Source organism: Bos indicus x Bos taurus, chromosome 4 (assembly GCF_003369695.1).
Source record: "Bos indicus x Bos taurus breed Angus x Brahman F1 hybrid chromosome 4, Bos_hybrid_MaternalHap_v2.0, whole genome shotgun sequence".
NCBI classification, from domain to species: Eukaryota; Metazoa; Chordata; class Mammalia; order Artiodactyla; family Bovidae; genus Bos; species Bos indicus x Bos taurus.
Genome location: NC_040079.1, coordinates 96,621,801 through 96,643,888, shown reverse-complemented (window position 1 = coordinate 96,643,888; position 22,088 = coordinate 96,621,801). Strand labels below are relative to the sequence as shown.

The following is a 22,088-nucleotide window of genomic DNA, read 5'->3' as shown; positions in this document are numbered from 1 at the left end:
GGGTCAAGAAGATCTTTTTTGTACAGTTCTTTTATGTATTCTTGCCACCTCCCAGTCTTGTTTTTGCTGACTGCATAGAGCTTCTCCATGTTTGGATACAAAGAATATAATCAGTCTGATTTCGGTGTTGGCCATCTGGTGATGTCCATGTGTAGAGTCTTCTCTTGTGTTGTTGAAAGAGGGTGTTTGCTATGACCAATGCATTCTCTTGGCAAAACTCTATTAGCCTTTGCCCTGCTTCATTGTGTACTCCAAGGCCAAATTTGCCTGTTGCTCCAGGTGTTTCTTGACTTCCTACTTTTGCATTCCAGTCCCCTATGACAAAAAGGACATCTTTTGGGGGTGTTAGTTCTAGAAGGTCTTGTAGGTCTTCATAGAACCATTCAACTTCAGCTTCTTCAGCATTACTGGTTATTGATCTTAAGAATATCATTTATCATTTCCTTTAGCTATTAAAAAAAAAAAAACTTAAAATCCTTAGACACTCTAAGTCCTTATACACAAATGTCCAGATTTTCCACTAATATCCTTAAATATATTCCTGCTGAAAAAATCTATTCCTATTGATGCAAGCATACAAACAAACACAACAGACAAACCTTCAGATAACCTTCAGATAGGTGTAGCAAGCATCTAAAGAATTTTCCCTATTTGTCTTTGTGCTTTGTCACTCAGTCATGCCTGATTCTTTGCAAACCCATGACTGTAGCCTACCAGGCTCCTCTGTCCACAGGGATTCTCCAGGCAAGAATACTGGAGTGGGTTGCCATGCCCTCCTCCAGGGGATCTTCCCAACCCAGGGTTCAAACCCAGTCTCCCACATTGCAGGTAGGTTCTTTACTGTCTGAGCCACCAGGGAAGCCCAAGAATACTAGAATGGGTAGCCTATCCCTCTCTAGTGGATCTTCCCAACCCAGGAATCAAATGGGGGTCTCCTACATTGCAGGTGGATTCTTTACCAGCTCAGCTACCAGGGAAGCCCCTATTTTTCCTTAAACAAGTAAAAAAGATCACCTGAAGTTCCCAACATCGCTTTTTCTCTGATTTTTAACTCATATGAATTATTTAATAAATGTTATTAAAAAAAATGAAAGACCATCTGCAAGTCTTCTTTGGAGAAATGTCTGCTTAGGTCTTCTGCTCACATTTTGATTGGGTTGTTTGTTATCTGGTATTGTGTTGCATGAGCTGCTTGTATATTTTGGAGATTAATCCTTTCTCAGTTGTTCCATTTACTATTAATTTCTCTCATTCTGTCTTTTCAACCTGTTTGTAGTTTCCTTTGCTATGCAAAAGCTTTTCAGTTTAATTAGGTCTCACTTGTCTATTTTTGGTTTTATTTCCATTACCTTAGGAGGTGGGTCATAGAGGATCTTGCTGTGATTTATGTCATTGAGTATTCTGCCTATATTTTCCTCTAAGAGTTTTATAGTCTCTGGTCTTACATTTAGGTCTTTCATCCATTTTGAGTTTATCCTTATGTATGGTGTTAGGGGAAAAAAAAGAAATGAAAGAGTAACCTATACAGAATGTTTACTACATGTCAAAGTTAGCGCTTATCATCAAATTAAAGAGAGTTACCAGCCTATTTTTCAAATTATTTAAGCTTGTTTTAGCAGCTCATCTGTAGAAAAAGCAATTGGAAGCAATTAGTATAATTACATCTTATATATTCTAAATATTTACCTATTTTCAAATTTCTGTATATTTATTATAGAACATTAAGGGAGAAATGGATCATTTGTGACATGTTGACTGTGACAGACATCACCTAGTCACTTAAGCAGTTAAATCATTAAGCTTGCAATTTAGGATAAGATGTGGCAGATGGTCCATTCTCAAACTCTAAATATTTTCACAGATATAAAACAGTGTGTTTTTTTGGAAATGATGAGATTTGCTCCTCAGTGCAATTACTAGAAACCTGCAAGGAGTTATTCAAATTGATTTGTTTAATTATGACATAACTAATTAATCTCACAAGGAGCTATGCAAATATTTTCTCAAATTTTTGGACATGGTCCATTCCATGTGAGAGCAATTCTTGGAGTATCAAGGGGATAAAAACTGAGGCCACGTGTTGAAATAAAAGTTACAAAGTATTTCAACAATAAATAATGCATAATCAAAATTAGGTTAATGACAGGATGATAGTAGGCATTTTATTCTTCCATTTCATGGTATGTTTTCAAAACTGTGTTCTGGCTATAAGTTTGATAAGAGGAGGAAGATGACTGAAAGTGTGTTGATAGCAATAGGGTAGAGGTGAAGCAGAAATATTGGTAAACAGGTTACATCCATTCCTTGCTAACTAATTGTCCTGGCATTTATGCAGTTGTCGGGGGTGGGGGACAACAGACACCCTAATTCTACCACCAGGACAGCATTCTAGACCACAACGAGGCTTGGTGGAGGAAGCAAATCACATGACTTGTCCTCCACTCATACCTTAGAAGGAAATCAATTGAGCGATGGAGAAAGACATCAGAGTCACCATGTTACACCTCCTGACTTTTTGGATGAGAAACACTGAGGCTGTGAGAAAACTGAGGTTCTAGGATTGGTTGGGATATCTCAGATATTCTTGGTTTTATCGTTTATATGTTCTCCAGAACTTTCATTGAAAGCCTGTTGCTCCCTACAGTGTGACCAACAACCACTGCCTCGAAACATCAGTGGAACACCCGTCAGACACAAGGGTTAAATATTTTACATCTACTTTAGAATGTTACCCTTTCAACAATTAAGCAGAGGCAATACTCTCTTCATTTGATAGGTGAACAAACTGAGGCCAGGAGAGATGAAGTAACTAGTCTAAGACCTGCTTGTATGTCGCAGACGTGGAATTTGAACTCAGTTCAGTTGGATTCCTAAGACTGTATTTTCTCTATTACACTTTCAAGGTGGTTTCTTTAATGGCAAAGGTTGAATTTTATTCTGGAAGGACAATTATAGCTTAAAATAGAAGGTTGTTTATCTTTGCTACTAATTATAATAGCATCAATATCCTTTTTAAAGACATTTAAAATATACATTAGGTTCTGAATTCCCAGGTTTCTTCCTAAGGGATTGAGGCAACTCACTTCTCTGAATATAAAGGGTATGCACATTAGCATAAACCCAGTACAGAGTACTGAGTACAAAGATAAGGTATACCCAGGGAGCTATAAAAAGTTAACTCAGCCTTGGGCCAAGAATCATCTACTGACAGGAAATATAAAAACACAATCTTACACTCACAGGACATGATAGACAAAAAACACACGGAGAACAATAAGTATGCATGGCTCATACTACTTTTTCCCTTGGGCTACCCTCAGCTTTCCACGTTGTTTATAGTCTGCAACTGAAATGGCTTCCCTGCTAAACTGCATCCAGAGCAAAGGCTGAACAAGGAATAGGAAGGAGGCAGCTCACTCGGCTGACGCCATACAGAGACAGGCTCATCTGCCACCAGTTTCAGACAGCCTGGAGGGGGAGGGCAGGTTGTGTGGGACGGTGTGTTTGTGAACCAAAGTACACAACAAACGCCCTTCAGAAGCTAGAACCTGCTTCATGAAAACAACTGCTTATTCTCAAGTGGTTGTTGTTTAGTCGCTAAATCATGTCAGACCCTTTTGCAACCCCGTGAAATGTTGCCCACCAGGCTCCTCTGTCCATGGGAGTTGCCGCCTAAAACACAGACCTCATGGAAACTGCCTTTGGGGGAGCTAGTAGGTTTCCTGAGAGGTCAGGTCTGAAAGGGGCTGGTAACAATTATCACCACCAATGAATTTCCATTTCACCTGTGTTGCAACCTAGGAGAGTGTAATACATAGGATCAGCATCTAAGTCAGTCAAGTTCATTCTGATGTAATCAATCATACTGGGACATGTCAGGGACGAAACTACAGTGCATCCTGTCATTGAAACAACATGGAAACTAGCGAATAAGAAGCAGCTCGTACATTTTTCTCCAAAACTCTAGATAGCATTTCTAAGGAGTAGCCATATTTAAAAGCAACTGGACTACATGATGACCTTTTATCCAGCTTGTCTCACTTTTTCTATTTCATACTCAATGCTTCCATTTCATTTAGTTTGTTTTCCAATGTCTCTATCTCTTCTTTTTTTGATGTTCTTTCTAAGCCTTTATCAAGCATAGGAAAAAGCCTTTTCTTTTGTGTATTATGTATAATATATATGTTTTAGAAAACTTGAATTTTTTCCTAGCTAAAATTTTTATTACATTTTGATCCCATTTGTTTGACTTAATATAAATAGAATGCTAGATTTCTAACTTAAAACAATAGATACACAACAAGCAAAAAGGGTTAAATGTATAGCATGGGGAACTACAGTCAAGATCTTGTAATAATCTATAATGGAAATCATCTGAAACGGAATATATGTGTATATGTATAACTGCATTGTGTACCTGACACATTATAAGTCAACTATACTTCAATAAAATATATATTTTAATTAAAAAATAAGCAGCTAATACATACCTAGTATGGCCCAAGGGAGACAATATGGTTTTAGACAGCTCGTGCATTTTATTAATAGTAAAATTGCATGCACACACTCCTACTGGGATATAAACATCCATTCAGAGAACTCAACAATGTATTGTAATTCTGTGCATCCAACTGAACTATGGACCTGAAACCTTCTTTACAAAATGGACATGACTAGGAGAGAGTTGTTGAAACCACAGAAGTGTTTACTCTTTTTCCCAGGAGGGTGAAAATCAAGAGCTTTTCACTCATATTTTCCTCACATATGCTAATAGCATTGTAGACCAGTCAAAAGTTCTTATCAATTCCATTTAAATCCTTTTGTTAAATCTCTCATCATAAATTAATAATTTAGGGCTTTTATTAAATAAATCTTTTTACCAAATCCTGATGCCATTTTGGTGAAATTAGAAAAACTAAGCTCAAGAGTATACAAAACTGAAGCCTGCACTCTGGACCCTTTTGGATTCTACTGAGGTATAGTTTCTCTGTCTGAAAAACTTGAACAAATATCAGTCACTTTTATCTTTATAAGCATTACAGTTAATCTTATATATGCATCTCACTGGTACAGAAGTATAGCTCAGTGATATGGATGAGAAATTCATAGCTCACATCAGAATAAAGAAAGAAAAGACAGATTATAATACAAAAGAAAATGTCTTACTTGATTAAGAATGTCTTGTTTCTGTGCATGCAAGGAAAGAAAGAATACATGTGTTAATGTAAGATAATTTATACTCATCATCTCATATTGCTGATAATGTAACTACAAAGCCAAGTTTACAGACTGATTTGAAAACACACTTTAGATGCATGGGTCTCAAAATGTGGTTCCGAAATAGCTTCAGCATCAACTGGGAAACTGATAAAGAGAAATTTTTGAACTCCATTCCAGAAACTAAAGTGGGGAGTCAGGGGACTATTTTAAGAAGACCCCAGGTGATTCTGATGCCAGCTACAACTTGAGACTCATCGAACAGATCAATCTTAGAATGTAATAAGCAAACAGTTCTAATTGACATAGGCAAATATAATGAATAACACATACACTATAATGGAAACCTTCCAGAGAAGAATATGAAAATAGAATATATAAAGGTATATTTGATTATACTTATTCCCCACTTCTAATGATTCTTCCTGTTAGAATAACATGCCTAGCTTCTCTCCATCTCTTTAAAGGTAAATATTTAATTTCTCTCTATATATGCCACTACTTAGTTTCTTCCCATTGTTTTAGATGCCAACAAAACAGTTTGATACGGAATTTGAAATCCAGGTGAAAATATTTATATTTTCAATAACAAACTGATGTTCATATTACAAAATTCTACTACTCTCATGAATCTATTATATCTGTGATGTTCTGACTGGTTTACTATGAACCTTCTCACCAAGAATGGATGGCCATTACGATCTACCTATAATGACAGGCTTTACATTGCTCACATACGATTAGGTGAAACTAGTAGGCATCTCTTACCTTGCTGGGTATGATTTAGTAATAATTGGGTGCAATGGAACACGCCATGCTCATACATAAGTAATGCCATTCAATGCATATGAAATGCGTTTTCCTTCCCCTCATCCTTCTCATATCCCCTGGTTTTCCCTTATTCTAATGGCCTCATTAATTAAGTAAACAGGAAATATCTTAAACTGGGATTACACACATCTAGGTTTTAATTATATTTATTGTCACAAACCTAGACGGTACATCTTGGGAAAGGCATTTTACTTTTCCTAAAATGAGTTTCTTTATTTACCATCATATTTGGTTATCTCAAGACCTTCCTCAAGCTTTTATGCTTAAAACATCTTTAAAGCCATTGTTTAAATGTATATTTTATGATTCTGTCATTTATTTCCTCATAGGAACTAAAAATAAATGATTCATCCATATATTACACTTAATATTCTCTGTTCACACAGACTAAAACAGGCCACATTTTCATTGGATTAAGTCTGTGTACACAGCTTTTATAATTCAGTAATTCAAGCAAGTGATAACAAAAATAATGCATCTACCCTTGAAGGAGCTTTACTTAGTAAAGGAGAAAATGATTTGAGAGATATTTAGGTTGTAGTCTCTTTGAAAATACATTTTCCATGGATGATACAGACTATGTCTATTTTAGAAAACAAAGTATTAGTCATTTACTATAAAGCATGACTAGATTAATCACTTTCCTAGTTTTTCTTGTATAGCTGAACATTAATTAGGTAACCAACTATATCTACTCTGAGCTCAACTTGACCAGTCAATAGAGAGTGATATTTTCACACATGTGAGCTGACAGTATGAATTATTTCCTACTATTAGAGTAAACTTTTATAAACTTGATGAAGGTATGTACCAAACAGAATCTTTAGACCTTGAAGTTTTAATTCTAAACATTGAATATTTCTAAATATTTCCTATTGATTTTTATAAAAGACATACTAGTGTTTTTTAAGACTCATAAAAACTTTAAATTTTCTTCTGAAGGGAAAATACCTATCAACTTTAAAATTTGAGAGAGGTTTTACTCAAATTAGAGATACTCTTGAGTCTTAAAAAGATCTAACTTTTTGTTTTTCGACTGTTCATTATTTTAATAATGCATTACAAGAGCAAGTCTGTGCATTTATGGAGAGGTATTACATTATTGAGAAGGCTGACATCATTTGCGTCTAATAACGAATCTAGTAACTACCTCAATGAATCCAGTTATCAGTCAGATTAAGTCCTGAGAGTCCTTTAAATAAGAAATAATTGAAGCAAAAAGTCTATTTGCAAACAAGATCACATTCCAAATGAATTTCTAGATGACAACTATCTTTAGGGAGAAAAAAACTGGTTTTCTCTCTGTACATAAATAGGTACATGCAGGTTTTCAACTATGTTTGAGTATGTAAATAATTACTGAATTTTAGAGGTCTTATAACAATTCAGTAAAGCTGTCATTTTTACCTCTTCAACCCTGCTTTCTTGGTCTTCGAGATTTTCAGTTCTACAAATTTACCTGCCAAGATTTTTCTCTCTTTCTAAAGCATCTAGGAAAATAAAATCTGAGCAGAATGAGGGCAAATATGTGATTTTTCCCCCATGATGTCGGCAAATGGAAGTGGCTTTGTCTATTTTCTGCATCATTTGTAGGCATGTACATTATGTAAACTTTAACTTTATTTTTAAAAAAAAACAAAATGAATCTCAGATTAAAAAGTTTTAAAAAGTATAGTAATGTACTGGAATGCAGACAGAATAAAAATATAACAGGAAAGAGAGTAATTATTATAATAAAAATAGTAAGTTTTGAAAATACTAAAAGGAGGTCAGAATTTAAAGACTGAGTTTTGACTAAAACATTAGTTCTATAAATCCCAGAGAAGCAAAATATTAAGGATAGCCAAAAACTGTCATTTTGTAAACATTCAAAACCACAATAACAATGATAACAAAAACCAAATCACATTTTAATCAGCAAACAAATCTGTCTAAATACCTAGATAATATATCCAGGTAAAAGAGTTCTGGGCAGTTTGTTTTAATTCCCATACAACCCAACTATTTGGGCAGTTTAACTCCCATAAAACCCAACTATCACTTGGTAAAGGTGCAAAAGAACTTAGAGCAATGATGATCAAACATTTAATATGTAGCATTTCTCAGCTAACATAAAAGACAGGGTTATTAACAAATAATTAGGAAGGGAAAGGCATTCATTCAAGAAAGTGGTTTCAAAGAAATTGGACAGTACATCGTTTTTATAGGGAAAGAATTTCAGGGACTCAAAAGCTTACTGGTACCAGACAAAAACAAGATAAGAAGAATAAATTCCTCTCTTTGTATCAAAGCTTGCTCTTTAAAGTAATAGATCACTTATATCCATCATTTCTTCAGTCAAGGTACCACTTCCTGCCCCGATGCTTAGTTAACATTAAGTAACGTCTTAGAGAGAGTCAGAAACACTTTCTCTCTTTTTCTATCTAAAAGTGTTTCCTAACTTTTAGGAAAAGAACCTAGCATATATTATAGATAAGCTATACACTTCCAAGTATACAATATAGAAATGCTATTTTCATTAGCAAAACATTTTTGGATGAAAATAAGCAGTACACCATTTAATGTGTCTTCCAGAATAGCATCTCATTATGAATTTCATTTTGGATATGAATATATATTTCCAAGAACTCTTCATTAAGAAATCCCTCCTCCAAACATCTATATGAAACTTAAATAAAGAAAAAAAAGGCTTTACCCCTTCAGGATTATACTTTGCAAGCACACCATTACCATGGAATTCTTCAAGAACATCTTTTAATTTCTTTGTAGAATCTATAAGAAATAGAAAACACATTGTTTATATCTGCTAGTACGCTGGCATAACCCAGTTCAGAAACAAAGACTTTTTAAAATATAAATAAATACCACCAGATACTAAATTTTAAGATAAATATGCAAAACATTCTTTATCATTTTTGAATGGATATATAATTGGAAAAGGCCATCACACACACACACACGAAAAGAAAGAAATGGGAATTTTCTGGTGGTCCACAGGTTTGGGCTCAGTACTTTCACTGTTGGGCCCAGGTTCAATCCCCGGTCAGGGAACTAAGATCCAATAAGTTGTGTGTGTGGCAAAAAAGAAAAAGAAAGAAAGAAATAGAAAAGAAACAGAAGAAAACATGTCCTGTCCAAGAATGGGGCCACTGTCTATTACTATACAAATTAGTATGCAAATAATGAATCAGTAGCATGTTTTTCCCCTTTCTTTTCTTTATAACATTTAAGTGAATGACACAGTTTTAAAAAACAGAAAACCTAGCTATTCTTTGTTGAACTTTACCATACACAGTGCACCTTCCATATACCACTCCATTAACTAAAAATAGCCCTGCTGGATAAATAAAAAAAATAGTATCCGTTCAGAGGCAAACTATACATCTTAATATTTTGCAGGAGAGAATTTTCTAAATATCTGTAAGGTTCAATTTACCTATGTCAATTAAGAAAAAAGTTTAGATATGTTACCAAAAGTATTTTAAATCATGATTTTCCAAAATTTTTATACTTTTAAGGAATTTCATCATATTAAGATGGTAAAAAAAGAATTGAATTAACACAGGAAATCATGTCATGAAAGATCACAATTATGAGCTTAAAAATTATATATAAATGTAATAAAAATGTATGTAGTCAATCTGGTAACATAATGTTATCATATCAAAATACAATTTTGACCAAGAAATCTAAGAATTACAATATATTTAAAGAAGAAAATTACACAAGTATCATTGTGTTTTAAATATTCAATCAAGTTTAAATAACAATGATAAAATGAGCTTGAAACTAAAATGTGGGAAATAAGCAGATTTTTAGTTTTCTATTAGGGGATAGGGAGTGGATACTATTTTCCAGCACTTGAATATAATCCTTCCTGCCTACCCTCAAAATTCAGTTATATCTGAATCACCATAAAACATTTTCCAGTTCCCAAAACAACTAATTTACAAATGAGCTTTTGAAAAACTCTTAGAAAATTCACTCTTAGATGCCCATTAAGTGCATGATGCCTATATTTTACAAATTATACTTTTATTTGGAATTTATAATTTTCTTTATATTGCAAATTGTGTTTAGTTTTAAGTGTTTGTGACTGTACTTTTTTACCGTGATAAAATTCACAGAACATAAACCTCCCACTTTAACCATTTTAAAGTATACAAGTCACTGGTTTATTAGCATATTCACAACACTGTGTAGCCATCACCACCATCTACTTCCAGAATATTTTCTTCACATCAAAAAAGAAACCCATATCCTAGACATTTCATACAAAAGGGATTATATAAGGCATTGTCTTTGTGTTTGACTTCTTTCATTTAGCATAAAGTCTTCAAGGTTAATGTATGTTGTAGCACATGTCAGTACTTCATTCCTCTTTACAGCTAAAAATATGACATTTTACGAATATACCACATTTTATTTTTTATTCATCAGCTCATACATAATTGAGTTTTTTCCATGAATAAAAATGCTACAAACATTCATGTATACATGTTTTTATTCAAATATATGCTTCAGTTCTTTGGGTATATGCCTAAAAGGAGAATTGCTGGGTCATATGGTAATTCTATGTTTAAAGTTTTGAGGAATTGCCAAACAGATTTTCACAGGGCTGTACTATTTTACACACCTACCAGAAATGTATTAGGGTTCCAATTTTTCTGTATCTTTGTCAATACTTGCTATTTTTTTAGTTTTTGTCCCTTGGACTGCAAGGCGATCCAACCAGTCCATCCTAAAGGAGATCAGTCCTGGGTGTTCATTGGAAGGATTGATGCTAAAGCCACCTCATGCGAAGACTTGATTCATTGGAAAAGACTCTGATGCTGGGAGGGATTGAGGGCAGGAGGAGAAGGGGACGACAGAGGATGAGATGGCTGGATGGCACCACCGACTCGATGGACATGAGTTTGAGTAAACTCCGGGAGTTGGTGATGGACAGGGAGGCCTGGCGTGCTGCAATTCATGGGGTCGCAAAGAGTCGGACACAACTGAGCGACTGAACTGAACTGAACTGATGGATAAAATGATTACGATTTGTACTGGAGTAGTCATTTACTAAAGACTAATGATCTTCAACATCTTTTCAAGTGCTTATTGGCCATCTGAATATCTTCTTTGAAGAAATGTCTCTTCAAGACTTTTGACCATTTTTAAATGGACTGTTTTGTCTTTTGGCTGAGATTCTCTGGTGTGAGTGTTTGTGTGTGCATGCACCATAACATGCTTAAAGCCTGTGCAGCTTTCTATAAATAATTTTTTTCATTATATATTTTGCTAGCAATTTCCATACTGTGCTCCAGGTTAAATTGCTTTATTGTGTCCCTTGCTAGATTGTAGGTGACCCTAGAGAAGAAAATTAACATTTTTTTTTATTTTTGAACAACATTCAATTTATTACAAAGCTGAAATAATAGAATTGCAATAAATATCTGGATTGAAATGATCAGAGCTATTCCTAAAATACAACAAATTACAGTAATTGCTTTGACATGCACCTTGGCAGAAACTTATACTATTTCAGAGACCAGGTGCTATGTTAAAAAGAATAAAAAGCTGATTCTTTATTCTCAAATCCTTCTCTGTAGATAATAAAGGCACTAGTCTAAGTTAGGACAAAACCTTTTACTTCCTCTTGCTTATAGATTTAGGTGTATAACCTTCTGTACGTACCTATAGAGACATACACATATATAGACATACATATATCCATATGTGTAAAAACTAGAATAATCCTAGTAGAATATATCCCAGTGGACAATTTTAACCACAGCTTGGCTCCATAATAAAACTGAAGGGAAAAAAGAAAAAGTTGGTTTCTGATACACAGGCCTTACAGAGAACTTTAGAGATACCACCTGAAGATGGGCTTTTCATTTTAAGCATGCACGGGAATGAAAAACACATTCAGTAATCATTTATAAATACCCCAAGAGAAGACAACAGCCTTCAAATTTATTCTTGTCACTTTTTAACAGTTTTCTGGTCATAGTTCACACTGGAATAGTTTTAGAGGGAGACCACTAAGAATAAACTAATGAATTAAAAGCCAAAATCTCTATTTTGATGACTGCATTTTCCATGATCTGAGGCTCAGTGACGATCAGGGTCTGGGACAATTTAAGAAGCTCTGATTCATATTCAGATGAATCACCATCAACTCAACTTGTACTCCTCTTCCAATTCTCAAGTTCCATTTTTAACGTCTTGACATCTGAAGTTTACCCACAATCCAATCCCCACTCCATAATCTAGTTTAGAACCCGGAACCTTATCTTGCTCTTTTATTCATGTCCCAGGAACTTCTCTTGGGTCCAGTCTTTCAAAGACTGAGGTCTTGACTTTTCTAGCCAATCTTCTATAGATAGAGATTTTGGTACGGAACATCAAAGCATTCCAGATATCTTGTCTTAGCCTCATGCTTTTTAAACAGAATCCCCTTATGTAAATTGTTTACACATCTGCTTGGATTCCCAAATTGTGCTAGACTGTAAAATGTCTACTGCTGTGTGCTATGTGCCTTTATAGGAGAATTACATACTAACTTATTTTGTATATCAGTTGCTTTTCTGGATTTCACCCTATTACCTATAATCATAAATATTGCTAACTTTTTGCTTATATCAACTCTGAATCATGTCTGTCTAAAACAATACTGGGCAGGAATTCCCTGGTGGTCTAGTGGTTTGAACACTAGCTTAAACCGCAGGGGGCATGAGTTCCCTAGCTGGCCAGAGAACTAAGATCCCACAAGCCACATGGCACCTCCAGAAAACAAAAACAAACAAAAAAAAATGGAGCAGCAAAAGAAGAAAGGATGGATAACTATATTCATCCTACCCTCTAGCAGAAGACATACCAAGGAAGTGACGCCTAGATGAACAGATAGTAGCTGAGTGAAAGACATAATTTCAGTCATAGTTCAGCTAATATTAGAGCTTCAAGTACAAGAGCACAGTGACAGATTCTGGGCTGAGAAATCCAGGCAGGAAGCCAAACAGGCAGGCAGCTGTGAACTGGGAGATCAATTCACAGTTAATATGTATTTGTAATGGGACAAAGGTCCAGCTTCCAAAAAGATTGACAACTGAAATACTGGGCAGCCAGATTCAAACAGCTGGTTTAACCCTGGGAATAAGGAATCAGCATAGATGCTCAGCACAAAATACCGAGTCTCCTACAAAGCCAAGGAGGCTCGTGACTTGAGGCAACTCTGAAATAAAGGGCTAATTCCAGAGTCCTCAAAGCTGGCCCTGGCTACTAGGAAAGGAAACTTGGAGAAGAACACTGGATACCAACTGCTGCCTTTTGACTAGCATATCCATCCTAGGAGGAAGTAGTTTAACGTTAATAACCACAACAAAGAGAATGGATTCACTTTAGCTGGTCTTTTCCATCACTCTTGCCGCTAAGTCGCTTCAGTCATGTCCAACTCTATGTGACCCCACAGACGGCAGCAAACAAGGCTCCCCCATCCCTGGGATTCTCCAGGCAAGAACACTGGAGTGGGTTGCCATTTCCTTCTCCAATGCATGAAAGTGAGAAGGGAAAGTGAAGTCGCTCAGTCGTGTCTGACTCTTCGTGACCCCATGGACTGCAGCCCACCAGGCTCCTCTGTCCATGGGATTTTCCAGGCAGGAGTACTGGAGTGGGGTGCCATTGCCATCACTCTTAGCCTGATCTAAAAAGCAAGGTGGTACCGAGTGTAAAAGCAGGGGTAATTTTGTTCAGCAAAAACCTTTGATGTATGCTTGAATGGAGGAAATCTACCTGGGAATTGATAGAGGAGATTTTGGCTTGTCTTTCTAACACCTGCTCTACTGCATGAGTTGTTCCAGAAGTCTTTTAAAGGGCTCAGTCTCTGAATCCTTTCAAGTTTGGCTGAGTCACAGAATATCTAATGCCATGAGAGCTAAACTAGTTACATTTTAGAAATGTACAGCTAGTAACATTCTGAATGTGTACATGATTTTCAAGGAAAATTTAAATCCTTTTACATAATTCTGACATAAAAATAAAGTGATCAGTGTATTTGGCAATGTTAAGAAAATAAAAGAATAAAACTAAAAGGTCCTATAAAACACAGCTGAAAAATAGAATGTTTCATATCTCTTTAGGTATTTGTTGTATCTCAAGAGAGCTTCCTTTGTGATTTCACTGCCTCTTTGCTTCCTTATTCCAAAAAAACTCAACATGCATTTGTCAGATTAATTGCAAAGGTCCCATGGAGTCTTGGAAAGATTTAAAGGCAGATAAATTTGGATTTGAGTCTTGGCTCCAGAACTCTTGTCTGAATGTCCCTGGGTATATATTTAACCTCTCTGTGGCTCAGTTTTCTAATACTTAAAATTGTAATAATGACACAGACCTGGAAACACTGTGTATAGCAAAGGGTCAAGTATCCAATAAATGCCTCTTCCTTTCATGTTCCATCCTAAACAGACTTCAAACATATCACCATATTTCAATGCTTCCTGTTGCCTTTGAACTGAAATACAAGCTCCTCCTGTTGGCATCACAGATGTGTCCAAATATGATCTACAGCTACCTACAAATAATCATTTTCTGTGCCTTCCCTGTCAACAATATACAGACATCTAATTCCCAAGGTAACTCATGATTTCCGAGCCCCTCCTCTCTTCATGACGTTCTTTTCACCCAGAATCCCCTTCAATATCAAGTTCCAGGATAGTGTATCCCGTATTTATCTGACACCTTGTCCGTAAAACTCTCAGGGTCACCTTGAACTGTAGCAGACAACAATTTGCCCTGTGTGGAGCTCATCATAATTCTCTTAAAATCTATACCTGCTTTATGCTCTGAATACTATGGACACTATGAATTAAAGTTTGTACGTGTAGAGTGCTTTGGAGATTGCAAAGTTCTTTATCTTAAATTATTTAAAACTCAAAATTACCTTATTACTTAATCAAACTTTCTCCCCACTTAACACATACAAAATCAAGGTTAAAGAAGCCATTATTATTCAAAGTCTCACAGATAAAAGAGAGTAGCATAGTGATCCAAACTCTTTTATATAACATAAATCTGGTCTCTTTATGACAGAAAAAGAAGTAATAGAATTTTCCATTACAGCCAGGTCTTCTCCTTTGGAGTCCATGACTTTTGTGAGTTCAGAAAATTATATTACTTGTTTTTCTAGTACAAGAAAATAGTCTATATTTTATTACTGACTTAAATTAACAGATGAAGAATATGTCATCTATGTATACAACAAACAAAATAGGAGGGGCCAAGATAGTGGAGTAGAAGTTCATCTCCTCCCATGGCACACCAAAATTACAACTCTTTACAGAGCAAACAGCAATGAGAACAATCTAAAGACTAGCAGAAAAGATCTTATAAAACCAAGGATACAAAGAAGCCACAAGACTATAGACGGGATAGAAATGTGGTATGGTCAAGACCCACAAACTGGAAGGCACATCCTGGAAGCCTTGCACTAGAAAGACAAGTCCCCAGAACATCTGGTGTTGAAGAAGAGTGGGACTGGTATTCAAGAGAATGGAAAGATGGTGGGAAACAGACACTCTCCCCTTCAAGGGTACACACAAAGTCCTCACATGATCTGAGACCCAGAGCAAAGGAGTAATTTCAAAGGAGCCTGGGTTGGATCCATCTACTGATCTTGGCTCTACGACCCAAAGGCAACCTCTACTTGCCTTTTGGAAAGGCAAGTCCCCAGTGTCTCGCCTGGGGACACAGGACAGCCAATAGTTTTACTGTCCAAATAACAGTCATAGCTAATAAGAGAAGACAATCATATTCCACAGGTTAACAACATGACTTTTCAACTTGTCAAATTCATTCACCATTTTTTAAAAATAACAAGTTTTAAAGAACTCATAATAAATTAATAATCTTGTCCTTTATTTGCCAAACTAGATAATGCCATGGGTCCCTACTTCAGTGAGGACATGGGGTTTTCAGGGAAAAATGACCTGAAGGAGGCTACCAATGCTTTTAATCTTCATGTTACATGGGACTATAGAAAAGCCATCTTTTAGTTCTCTCAACTCAGTGTTTTCAAAAGTTTCCTTCAAAATCTAGACTTATCAGCAGAGGTTTTCCCTTTTATCACAAAGAAGGTTTGTGGCTTAGAAATCTTTCCTGTGCCCAGTCAGAAGCATCTTGGAAGCAGCTGTTTTAACCCTATAATAGTAGGGTTGCATAGCTGCAACTGTGTAAAGAGAGACACACTTTAGACATACTTTTCTAATACAGGTACTGAGTTAGCATTCATGTGTATAACATACTAGCACAGATATTTGCAATTTTGATGGGGTAATGTTCTAAGCCCAACATAAGCTACACGTACCATAACTTGAAAACACATTTAAGACACCTAATATCTCAGCAAATACCACAGCATAGCCTAGCCTAATGGAAGTATGTTCAGAACATATGCATTAAAGTTTTTATGATTCAGCAAAATCATCCAACACAAAGCCAGTTTTACAATAAAGTGTGGAATGTGCATTCAGATGCTAGTCATGTCTGACTCTTTGAGGCCCCATGAACTGCAGCCCACCAGGCTCCTCTGTCCATAGGATTTCCCAGACAAGAATACTGGAGTGGGTTGCCATTTCCTTCTCCAAGGAATCTTCACGACCCAGGGATGAAACCTGCGTCTCATGTGTCTCCTGCATAGGCAGGCAGATTTTTACCAATACCAACAGTGCCACCTGGGAAGCTAGTGGATGTCATGTGGAATATCTCAAGCAATGTTCATTACTGTTGTTGTGGTTCAGTTGCTCAGTCATGTCTGGCTCTGCAACCCCATGGACTACAACACACCAGGCTTCCCTATCCTTCACTGTCTCCCAGAATTTGCTCAAACTCATAAACATTGAGTCCATGATGCCATCCAATCATCTCATCCTCTGTCGCCCCTTCTCCTCCTGCCCTCCATCTTTCCCAGTAACAGGGTCTTTTCCAGTGAATCGGCTCTTCACATCAAGTGGCCAAAGCATTGGAGTTTTACCTTCAGCATCAGTCCTTCCAATGAACACTGTATTGAAAGTCAAAAAAACGAATGATTGTATGGGTAGACACTGGTGGTAAGTGTGTGGGTTGGTAACCCTCGCAATCCTGCGGCTGACCGGGAGTTGCAGCTCACTATTACTGCCCAGCATCATGAGTGAGTAATGCATTGCATGTGACTAGCCTGGGAGCCCACACCAGTGTTCTTGCCTGGAGAATCCCAGGGACGGGGGAGCCTGGTGGGCTGCCGTCTATGGGGTTGCACACAGTGGGACACAACTGAAGCAACTTAGCAGCAGCAGCAGCCTTGGAAAAGATCAAAATCCAAAATTCAAAGTAGAATTTCTATTAAATATATATTTCTTTTGAACCACCAAAAAATCAAAAAAGCAATAAGTTAATAAATTGGGGACTATCTGTAAATGGCACAAAATTATATGTGATAATTAACATTTCCCTTAGCAACATATGGTATTTAAAATTAGCAAAAGAGTCAGACATCCTGGAGTGTGAAGTCAAGTGGCCCTATGAAGCATTACTATGAACAAACCTAGTGGAGATGATGGAATTCCAGCTGAACTATTTCAAATTGTCAAAGATGATGCTGTTAAAGTGCTGCATTCAATATGCCAACAAGTTTAGAAAATTCAGCCATGGTCACAGAACTGGAAAAGGTCAGTTTTCATTCCACTCACAAAGAAATGCAATGCCAAAGAATGCTCAAACTACAACACACTTGTGTTCTTTTCATATGCTAGCAAAGTAATGCTCAAAATTCTTCAAACCAGCCTTCAACAGTACATGAACCAAGAACTTCCAGATGTACAAGCTGGATTTAGAAAAGGCAGAGGAACCAGAAATCAAATTGCCAATATCTGTTGGATCAGAGTAAAAGCAGGAGAATTTCAGAAACATCTACTTCAACTTCATTAACTATGCTAACCCTTTGATTGTGTGGATCATGACAAACTGGAAAATTCTTAAAGAGATGAGAATACCAGACTACTTTACCTGCCTCCTAAGAAAAATATATGCAGGTCAAGAAGTAAAAGTTACAACCCAACATAGAACAACAGACTGGTTCAAAACTGAGAAAGGAGTACATCAGTGCTGTATATTGTCCCTCTGCTTATTTAACTTATATGCAGAGTACATCATGCAAAATGCCAGGCTAGATGAAGCACAAGCTGGAATCAAGATAGCTGGGAGAAATATCAATAACCTCAGGTGTGCAGATGACACCACCCTTATGGCAGAAAGTCAAGTGGAACTAAAAAGCCTCTTGTTGAAGGTGAAAAAGGAGAAAGAAAAATCTGGCTTAAAATTCAACATTCAAAAAACTAAGATCATGGCATTCAGTCCCATCACTTCATGCTAAATAAATGGAGAAAAAAATGGAAAGAGTGGCAGATTTTATTTTTGGGGTCTCTGAAATCACTGCAGACAGTGACTACAGCCATGAAATTAAAAGACACTTGCTCCTTGAAAGAAAAGTTTTGACAAACCTAGATAGATCATTAAAAAGCAGAGACATCACTTTGCTGACAAAGGTCCATATAGTCAGAGTGATGGTTTTTCCAGTAGTCATGTACAGATTTGAGAGTTGGACCATAAAGAAGGTTCAGCAAGTAAGAATTGATGCTTTTGAGCTGTGGTGCTGGAAAAGCAAGATCAAACCAGTCAATCCTGAAGGAAATCAACCCTGAATATTCATTGAAAGGACTGATGCTGAAGCTGAAGCTCCAATCATTTGGCCACTTGATGTAAAGAGCCAGATCACTGGAGAAGATTCTGATGCTGGGAAAGATTGAGGGCAGGAGGGAAAGGGGGCAACAGAGGATAAGATTGTTGGATGGCACCACCAACTCAATGGATATGAGTTTGAGCCAACTTTGGGAGACAGAGAATCCTGGTGTGCTGCAGTCCCTGGGGTCTCAAAAAGTAGGACACAACTTAGCAACTGAACACCAACAAAAAGCTTTATCTTTGTCCAACAAAAACAGTTTTTTGTCTAATCCAGTGGTACTCAAACCTAGATCCATCTTACAATCACCTGTGTAACTTTTAAGTATACTGATGCCTGGGCCCAAAACATTGGTCTGGGATGGATCTCAAAGACCAGGAGTTTTTAAAAAGATTCTCACATGATTCTCATATTCAGATAAGGTTGAATTAACCATAGCTCTGATTCTCTAAAAGATATACAAATAAATTGAGAATTAATCAGCAATTAGTCCCTGCTGCATTTTCCTATGCGAGTGTGTGTGTGTGTGGTGTGTTTGTGTGTTTGTGTGTAGTCTGGTTATTGCTCAGTTAGCTTCAATTCATGAAATAAAATCATACTAGAACATTTTATTTAAACATTTTTGAACTTTCACTCCAGTCACAATGGCCAAAAAATGGTATTTTGAAAATCCAGAAATTGATATTGCTATTAAAGCAATTCCTCAGGTGATATAGAAGATGCTCTACTTACACTCTATTCAGTAGCAGAAAAGGAACACCTACGGCAATATAAAATAAGATATTTGGAGAACTAGTCATCAGGAGACAGAAGTTCACATCTCCTTGTATGAAAATTACAGTAAAAGCACCAAGAGACTGGAAAAAAAAAAAGTGTAACTTGTTAAAAGTGAAGAGTCACGGTGTAGCACCACTAGAAACCTGTACACTTGTATTTTAAAAGAACATCCTGAGAAGAATATTCTAATGATACAACTACATAGGGAAGAGATATAAAATAAACTCTTCACCTGTTCTCAGTGTATGTTTCCTCTCCACATATTCTTGCAAATTTCTCAGGATTACTATTAACTTATAAGGCGAAGGCCATAATATCATAGAGAAAAGGGCTACAGGCACGGCAGTAGCTATGGCCATTTTTCCAGAAAGACAAATATTTAATTTCAGAATTAACTGTTGGTTTGAGACTATGAAGAAAATTTCCTTTCTCCTTTTAATATTCATTATTTGCTGATAATGCTCTTAAACAACTAATCCTGAAAACACTTTTATACATTTGCTCTTACTTCTTCCCTTCTTCATCTACCTATATTCAACTTCTTGATGTGTGACTGCCGTGATGTCTTAGACAGGATATTCGTAGGAGAGAATCTTGGATAAATAAAATACCTGAGAATTTTGTTGACAAACTGAACGCATCTGGATACTGTCCTAAAAGCCTGTGAAATAATGTATATTGTATACACACTGTATTGAAAGGAAATGGAAAATATATACTTTTATTTGAGCCACTCATCTATACAATACCACAAAATTCATAAGGAAAACAATTCTAATTAAGAATTTTAATTGGTGGCTGAATTGACTGTCCAGATTCAGTGTTGTGCTTGCAAATATTTAACAATTACTGAGGATACAGGGTGCTGACTTGATGTGCTTGCTGATTTAGCTCTTATAAATATTCCCATCATGGCCACTTCAAGCCTTCGACGAGACATCATGAATGTGGAGTTGGGAAGAGATAATAACACTGGACTCATATGGGCAGTATTTAATGAACTAATAAACACAAAATGTTTATATAAAATATACTTCAGGGAGAAAGAACAGGTCTTTCATAACAAACAGAGATAAAGACAAAAACAAAAGCCCCAGTTTTAAGTGTGCAATTATTCTTCCAAATATTTTTGTCTAGAACAGGTATTATTCTAAGTCCCTGGAATATATTATTGCACAAAACCAAAAATATTCCAGTTCATCAGGTTTATAGTCTAGTACAAGAAGATAGAAGATAAAAATTATACACAAATATAGTATGTTAAGAGATTTCAACTACTATGGAGAAATATTATAAGGTAAGAAGGATTATCAGCTTGCAGAAAGTTTATGGTTTAAAATAACAAGATTAGAGCAGACTATTGTGAAAAATCAAGATATGGGCAAAACCCTTTCTAATTTGTATTTTAAAAGAAGCACTCTGTTCATGTAAAACTGATGAATAAGTTTTGTGGATAATACCAACATTTATTTTCTGGTTTTGAGAGAATTTTATAAACTGTAGTTACATAAGAAATAACCATCTGCAACTGGTACATGGAGACTCCTGTACATATATTTTGGTAAGTTTCTGGGAGTCTATCACTATTTCAAAATATTTTTTAAAGAGCACTATATTGTTTTTTTTTTTTAATTTAATTTTATTTTTTTATTTTTAAACTTTACATAATTGTATTAGTTTTGCTAAATATCAAAATGAATCCGCCACAGGCATACATGTGTTCCCCATCCTGAACCCTCCTCCCTCCTCCCTCCCCACACCATCCCTCTGGGTCGTCCCAGTGCACCAGCCCCAAGCATCCAGTATCGCGCATCGAACCTGGACTGGCAACTCGTTTCTTACATGATATTCTACATGTTTCAATGTCACTCTTCCCACCCTTCCAAATCTTCCCACCCTCTCCCTCTCCCACAGAATCCAGAAGACTGTTCTATACGTCAGTGTCTCTTTTGCTGTCTTGTACACCAGGTTATTGTTACCATCTTTCTAAATTCCATATATATGCGTTAGTATACTGTATTTATGTTTTTCCTTCTGGCTTACTTCACTCTGTATAATAGGCTCCAGTTTCATCCATCTCATTAGAACTGATTCAAATGTATTCTTTTTAATGGCTGAGTAATACTCCATTGTGTATATGTACCACTGCTTTCTTATCCATTCATCTGCTGATGGGCATCTAGGTTGCTTCCATGTCCTGGCTATTATAAACAGTGCTGCGATGAACATTGGGGTACATGTGTCTCTTTCCCTTCTGGTTTCCTCAGTGTGTATGCCCAGCAGTGGGATTGCTGGATCATAAGGCAGTTCTATTTCCAGTTTTTTAAGGAATCTCCACACTGTTCTCCATATGGCTGTACTAGTTTGCATTCCCACCAACAGTGTAAGAGGGTTCCCTTTTCTCCACACCCTCTCCAGCATTTATTATTTGTAGACTTTTGGATTGCAGCCATTCTGACTGGTGTGAAATGGTACCTCATAGTGGTTTTGATTTGCATTTCTCTGATAA

The 22,088-nt window shown here is 36.3% G+C and overlaps 1 protein-coding gene across 7 annotated transcripts in view; it reads right to left on the bottom strand.

The window, feature by feature from the left end:
• The window catches only part of DGKB (diacylglycerol kinase beta), an 874,923-nt gene that overhangs the window by 672,060 nt on the left and 180,775 nt on the right, over nucleotides 1-22,088 (bottom strand). For 4 of the 7 annotated variants that reach the window (XM_027540028.1, XM_027540027.1, XM_027540029.1 and 1 more), the window contains exons 3-4: nucleotides 8,744-8,820; nucleotides 5,167-5,187 (exon numbers count right to left, since the gene is read on the bottom strand). In XM_027540028.1, coding sequence (XP_027395829.1) covers nucleotides 5,167-5,187; nucleotides 8,744-8,820 — 98 coding nt within the window. The remainder of the gene's footprint in view (nucleotides 1-5,166; nucleotides 5,188-8,743; nucleotides 8,821-22,088) is intronic. The other 3 variants (XM_027540030.1, XM_027540031.1, XM_027540034.1) reach the window with 1 other exon arrangement.